This window comes from Melospiza melodia, unplaced genomic scaffold, assembly GCF_035770615.1.
Source record: "Melospiza melodia melodia isolate bMelMel2 unplaced genomic scaffold, bMelMel2.pri scaffold_70, whole genome shotgun sequence".
NCBI lineage: Eukaryota > Metazoa > Chordata > Aves > Passeriformes > Passerellidae > Melospiza > Melospiza melodia.
The window spans coordinates 1124665-1131823 of NW_026948802.1; the positions used below are offsets into that span (position 1 = coordinate 1124665).

Genomic DNA, 7159 nt, shown 5'->3' on the forward strand with positions numbered 1-7159 from the left:
GGGACCTGCAGGGACTGATGGACAGCAGGCTGGACATGAGCCAGCAGAGTGCCCAGGTGGGCAATAAGGCCAATGGCTCCTGGCCTGGATTAGGAATGGCGTGGCCAGCAGGAGGAGGGCAGGGATTCTTCCCCTGCACTGGTCACTGCTTGGGCAGCACCTCAAGTGCTGTGACTAGTTCTGGGTCCTCTGGGGTGGGGAATTAGAAGAAATTTGTATTAGGAAGAGTAAATAAAGCAAAGGTGAAGCCAGGGAAATGCTCAGGGCAGTTTGGGGGTGGCTGCCAGGCAGCACTGGCTCTGAGCAACAGGGTCTGCGGTGGGACAGGAAACTCCCAGCTGATGGGAACAAACTTTCTGGCTGACTGCAGAGGCCCGGACAAAGCTGAGTGGTTTCCCTGGTGTCCCCAAGCCCTTACTGGCCTTAGGGGCTGATGGCATTTGTGCTCCCTCAGGTTCATGTCCCCACACCAACAGCATGGGGGTGCTCCCCCTGCTCTGTGCAATGCAAACAGGGGCTGCTGAGCCAGTGCTGCCGTGTCTGTGCCTGCAAGGATGGGGCACCTGTGTGAGCTGGGGGAGAGGCCAGGGCTGCAGAGGGGGGATGTTGTTGGCAGCTCCATGAGGACGCTCTGGGATGCTGCCCTGGGCTGTGCAGCGCACTGGGGATGGATCAGCCCCTGCTCTGCTGCTCCTTCCCATCTGCCCCAGGGCCCTTGCAGAGCCCCAGCCATGCTGTTTGTCCCCAGCCTGCCCATGGCCAGCCTGGCGCTGCTCACGGGGGCTTTTCTGTGCTGAGCATTGGCCTGGCTGTGTTCTTGAGAGAGCCTGGGCAAGGAGCCTGAAGCCCCCAGGCGTCAGCACTGCCCCAGCAGTGCCCATGGCCTGTCCCTGCTGCAGCCCCGGCACTGCCACCCCCAGGGCTGTGCCCGGCCCCGAGAGCATTCAGGCCCTGCAGCAACACCAGGGCCACCAGGGCAGCGGGGCAGGGCTGTTGGAAAAGAAATGAAATTTAGCAAAATATTTAATTATAGTGAGTTGTGTGTGAACTGGTTTGTTAAAAAGTAGTTTTGTAGCCTTTGAAAGTGTGTGTTGGGTTTTGTTACCTAGCAGGTAGTCTTAGGGATTTAATAAATAATTAAACTAGTGCAGGAAAGTAAGAATGTTAACCTGTCTGGAGGCAGCATACAATGCTCTTAGAATAAGGTAAGCAGAGGATTAATGATCTTGTTTGTGAACCAAGGAATGTATCACAAGGGGTCTGTGACCAGGCAAGGGGAACGGAGGACTGTTTCTTGGAGGCTAGGCAAGGGGAACGGGAAACTGTTTCTTGGAGACTTTGTTGTGAATCTCATGTATATGAGGGAAGCACCCATACGTGAATTTGGGGGCTCGGACTTTAGGGACGTGAGTCCCCCAGTTCCCCGGGCCCTTAATAAAGCACCCACAAAACTTATCCGAGTTTTGTGTCATTTATCAATCGGGCAACAGGGCCACGGCAGCAGCACTGGCAACACCAAGTGCTGCTGCAGCTGGGCACAGCTGCTGGGCCAGCACTGATCCGCCCCAGCTCTGCACACAGACATTGCTGCTGCAGGTCCAGAGAAGGCAATAAAAAAGGCATCTCTGCAGAAAACTTGGCTGGGAGATCCTTTAGTTCCTTTAAAGCCATAAGGAAACCAGCCTCTCATTGACAGAGTCTTTGGCCACATGGAAGGTGGAGAGAAACAAAATGAGAAATGGCACAAAGACTGACATGTCCTTGTGGACCATATGAAAACAGTAAAAGAAAAGAAAAAACTCACAACAAAAACAAACAAGAAGTATCAAAGGTGACTTTCATTACAAATGATTGGCAGAAACTGGCCAGCAGTTTAATATTTCTGAAAGCATCCAGTCATCAGTCTCCACACTGCAGCCTTGAGCTCCTGGTTCCTCAGGCTGTAGATGAGGGGGTTCAGGGCTGGAGGCACCACTGAGTACAGAATTGACAGAGCCAGATCCAGGGATGGGGAGGAGATGGAGGGGGGCTTCAGGTAAGTTAATGTACCAGTGCTGAGGAACAGGGAGAGCACAGCCAGGTGAGGGAGGCAGGTGGAAAAGGCTTTGTGCTGCCCCTGCTCAGAGGGGATCCTCAGCACAGCCCTGAAGATCTGCACATAGGAGAAAACAATGAACACAAAACAACCGAACACCAAACAACCGCTAGCAGCAAGAAGCCCAAATTCCTTGAGGTAGGATTTGGAGCAGGAGAGCTTGAGGATCTGTGGGATTTCACAGAAGAACTGGCCCACGGCATTGCCATGGCACAGGGGCATGGAAAATGTATTGGCTGTGTGCAGCAGTGAATAGAGAAAGGCACTGGCCCAGGCAGCTGCTGCCATGTGGGCACAAGCTCTGCTGCCCAGGAGGGTCCCGTAGTGCAGGGGTTTGCAGATGGACACGTAGCGGTCGTAGCACATGACGATCAGGAGGGAAAGCTCTGCTGAGATGAAGAAGAGACAGAAAAACAGCTGTACAGCACATCCTGAGTAGGAGATGGTTCTGGTGTCCCAGAGGGAATTGTGCATGGCTTTGGGGACAGTGGTGCAGATGGAGCCCATGTCAGAGAGGGGCAGGTTGAGCAGGAAGAAGAACATGGGTGTGTGCAGGTGGTGGCTGCAGGCTACGGTGCTGATGATGAGGCCGTTGCCCAGGAGGGCAGCCAGGGAGATGCCCAGCAAGAGGCAGAAGTGCAGGAGCTGCAGCTGCCGCGTGTCTGCCAATGCCAGCAGGAGGAAGTGGCTGATGGAGCTGCTGTTGGATATTTGCTGTGCCTTGGCATGGGGATCTGTAAAAAAGTAACCATGGAATAGTTGGGTTTAGGAGAGGATTTTAAATATCCCAGCACAGCCTGTGGGCACTTTCCCCCCACTGCCTGCCCAGGGCTCTGCTGCCGGGAGCTGTCCCTGCCAGCAGCTGCTTCCCTGTGCCCAGGACTGGGCCCTGCCAGAGCTGCCAGAGCCCAGCCCAGCCCTGGGGGCTCAGCTCTGCCCTGCAGACCCATCCCAGCTCTGGCACTGCCCAGGGGCAGCTCTGGCTCTGCAGGCTCTGATGGCAACATCACAGGAATCCTGAGGAGACTGGGAAAGCAACACGAATGCTGCCTCTAAGGGTCCCTGCAAGGATTTCTGTCACTGCCTGGTTTATTAACATCTGAGAGAATTTTGGGGTTTTTTTTGGGTTTTTTTTCTCAACCTGAACCTAGAGATGAATATCTATGTGCACTTTCCTATCCAGGCAACCCAGAACAGTATATTCAAAAAGCAGGAAATTCCCTTTCATGCAGCCCCTGCCTTGCTGTGCTCCCTGTATAATCTATTTGTTCTGACATTAAATGCCATCCTGGAAGCAGTCCTGAACAATGCAGCATCCACCTCACACAAAGAGATCACTTCCAAGCCTTACCAGCTGTCTCCTCCCACCCAGATCTCTTCCCCCCGTGCTGGGAGCAGCTGCCAGGGCTGACTGAGAGCTGTCCCTGGCAGGCAGCAGAGTCCCTGCCCCAGCACAGCGCCCTGGGCTGCAGGACCCTGCTCTGCGCGACAGCCCTGGGCACCCCTGGCTGCTCTGCACAAGAGACAATCAGAGAATGTACTCACAGAGTCTGTAGGCATTAGAATGTTCCAGCTTTAGGAGATGGCTCCAGGAGCTGCAGCTGCATTGTCCTGCAGCCAGAGGTTCCTGTGCCAAGGGCTGGCAGTGATTCTGCCCCAGGCACTTCTCAGCACCTTCCCAGCCCTGACTGATTGAAGCTCTCTGTGCCTCTGTGCTGTGCCCGGGGTGGCTGCAGGCAGTGCCCCAGCCCTGCTGGGCCGGCAGAAGAGCTGTTCATCAAGAGAAATGTGCTTTTGAAGCTCTTCTTGGTTATCAGGAGCTGCCTCTGTGCCAGGAGCCCAGCCCAGCTCAGCAGCACAGACACAGCACAAGGAAATTAATGAGCCTCTGGGGCTTTGTGCTCAGGCCCTGAACATCAGTCCCTGAGAGGGAGCTGAAGAAACCTCTCCAGAACTCCAAGTCAGAGTCCAGCTCTAAACTTTCTTCGACTTTTAATGGGTTCCAGAGAGGGACACGACTGAGAAAGTGTCCCCAGGCCCCAGGCAGAGCAGAGAACTGCAGGCAGTGATGACAGGTTGGAAAAAGGAGAAGCAAAGTCTTGGTGTCCTGGGGCACAGCAGGGTCTGTGCCACCAAGGGCTGTGAGGAGACACCTTGTCCTGAGGCCCTGGGGCCTCCTGGCATAGCCCCAGCCAGGCTGGGCACTGTCAGCTCCTTGTGCTGCCCTCAGCATCCCCCCCAGCCCACATCCCAGTGGCCTCAAGGATCTGCTGGAAGGAGTTCCTGGGGAGCCTTGCTCAGGAATGGCCTTGGGGGCTCCTTCATGCTCACAGAGTTTTTGAAAAGACTTTGGGTTTGGTTTTTGCCTTGGAGTCACTGAGAGGTTTGTGCAATCATGGCCCCAATTATCTGCTTTAACGAGTCCCTTGAGAGCTTTGTACTGACACTCAGTGGAGCTCATTAATACTTTAGGATACTCAAGGTTTTTAAAGTACTTTGGATTTTCCTTTCCACACTGAATCTCTGAGAAGTTTTTGTGCCATGCTGGCCTCCAAATCTCTCCTCCAAGAAGTCCATGAGGAGCCTGTGTAGCAGATGGACCTCAGTGTGACACATCCATGATTTGAGACACTTTGGGTTTTTTTTCTGAGTTTGACTCCTGGAAAGGTTTGTGCAATCTCCTCTCAGGCCCTAAGATTCCAGGGCTCAGCTCCAAATGCACCACATGGCTCATTAGGATCAAACAAGTCCTGACAAACCATGGCTCTGTCTTGATTTCCCTCTGCTCTAATTCAGTTCATCAGAAATATTTCTGTAGTGGTTTTCGTTCACCAATTTGAGATTTTTTGGAGAATGCAGCATTTATTGTTGTGAGTCCGGTGTGGGCTAATTACCAGTGCACTCACTAGAATATCCTTACTCATTTCCTCCTGTGTGATAAGATTAGGAGAACAGCAAAGCAGGCTCAAAACTTTAAGAGGGTATAAGGAAAAGTTCATTAATAGCAACTAAAAGAAAGAGTAATAAGAACAAAACTTTCAGAACACTTCTCCTCTCCCTACAACCTTTTCTTTCTTACTGACAGTATAAAGAGACAAACCTAGAATTTTCAGTCAGTTTAACCCAACTAGAATACTCTTTCTTGAGTTCACTTAGGGAGAGGAGTCTCTCTTTCATGCTATGGAGACTTCTCCAGAAGAAACTCTTCTGTTGTGGCTCTCAATTTCCATGAAAAGCAACTGCCCAGAAAAATCTGCATTTTTGACATCCCTCCCAGTTGTTCAAAGCTCTTTTACAGTTGTGTTTGTGGGCCATGTCAACTTATGGGGTATTAGTTTAAAGATGAGCTGTGTAAGAGCAAAGGTTCTCCTCATCTATTTCTGAAATCATCTTCATCTCTGAGAACAGAGATCTTTTTCTTCTCCCTCGGAAAGCACAGGATCTCATCACTCTTCACTTTTTCAGTGTTCTAACTTCTCATGGGATCACAGCTACTTCAACATTTGCTTACTTTAGCACGGAGGCCTTTGATGAACAAGTCATTTCCTCGTACTTTTCAATGTGATACGGGGAAAAAGAGAGTCTGATGTATCAGTTACATCCTTCTCCATAGCTTTACAAGAGGATTTCAGCCCCAAGATCAGGACATCTCCTCATCCCTCCCATCTGGGACGCAACTTCCTCTTCACTGACCTCTATGTCTTCATGTTGCTCCTCTATGTGCCTGCACTTTGTCCTTTTCTCTCACTGGAGGGAGGATGGAAGCACTGAAAGAGTTCATATCTCACCTGGGGCCTGCAGATGGTTCCGTGACCCCAGCTGGGCTCAGTGCTTGCAGCTAGACCTGCTCCCTGTTCCCTCAGTTCCATGGGGCCCCACAGTGTCCCAATGGTCCCTTGCTTCCATGAGGACCTGAGGTGTCAAAATGCCCCCTTGGTGACATGAGGCCCTGAAGGGTCACAATGGTCTCCATGGTTCCATCAGGCCCCACAGAGTCACAATGGTCTCTGGGTTCCATGAAGCCCTGCTGTGTCACCATGGCCCCTTGGTTCCATGGGCTCCAGTGGTGCCACAATAATCCCCTTGGTTCCGTGGGCTCCAGTGGTGCCACAATGATCTCCTTGGTTCCATGGGCTCCAGTGGTGCCACAGTGATCTCCTTGGTTCCATGGGCTCCAGTGGTGCCACAAGGATCCCCTTGGTTCCATGAGGTCCCCACAGTGTCCCAGGGATCTCCATGGGAAGGAAGGAACCCAGCCCCAGTGTTGCAAGGGGATTCACTGGAGGCCAAGGCCAGCCAGACTGACAGATTTACCTGGGAGCAACCCTTGGATATACAGAATTTTGGAGGTGGAATCCTGTGGAGAGTTTTGTCAAAGAGTGGCTCAAGGGGAGGGGACACAGCCGAATCAATTTGGTAAAGATGTCCTAACTAGGGCAGAGGCCCTTTCGTGGGCAGGGTGTCCTTGTTCACAAAGAAGATGCTGAAGTTATACAAGAACGGGATGTGGAATGAAGAAGTTGCTATTCTTGCTAACCACAGGAATGTAGCTAAAGGCTAAATTAGGCGGGGTTGACATGTAGCTGAATAGCCAATCCTGAGCTCAGCTTTTGCAATATGTATGAGGCTCATTATGTACTGTATTTAGGTTGCCAAATCAATCAATAAATTAGACCTGTTGATGACCATCTGGTGTCCTGGTCTCCTTCTTTCGACATCTGCCTCCGTGTCTTGCTGAAAAAGAAAACGGGGGAGGACACGCCACGGTCGAGGGAAGTTGGAGTTGGGTCCTGATCGCAGCCAGAACGGTGCCGGAATTTTGAAGCACCCTCGAAGTTCACATCGGTGACTCGGGCCATACGTGTCTGCCAGAGCCTGGAAAGCCGCAACAGCGCTGACGTATACGAATAGGTATGGATAGGCAAGCAGCATATGATCTTTTCGCCGCATATTTAGAAAGGTGAGGAGTAAAGGGGATAGATCTAAAAAAGGAGCTACCAGGGTTGTTAGACTACAGCTATGCTAAGGGGGTTTTCCTTAACCCACATACGGTCCATGAGCTCA

General features: G+C 51.9%; 1 protein-coding gene across 1 annotated transcript; it reads right to left on the bottom strand.

The window, feature by feature from the left end:
- Nucleotides 1–1873: 1873 nt before the first annotated feature.
- On the bottom strand, nucleotides 1874–2800 carry LOC134413981 (olfactory receptor 14I1-like; the record flags this gene model as incomplete). The annotated part of the gene is made up of 1 exon (XM_063147984.1): nucleotides 1874–2800. A coding segment is annotated over one exon (927 nt), but the record flags the coding sequence as incomplete, so codon positions are not given.
- Nucleotides 2801–7159: the final 4359 nt, after the last annotated feature.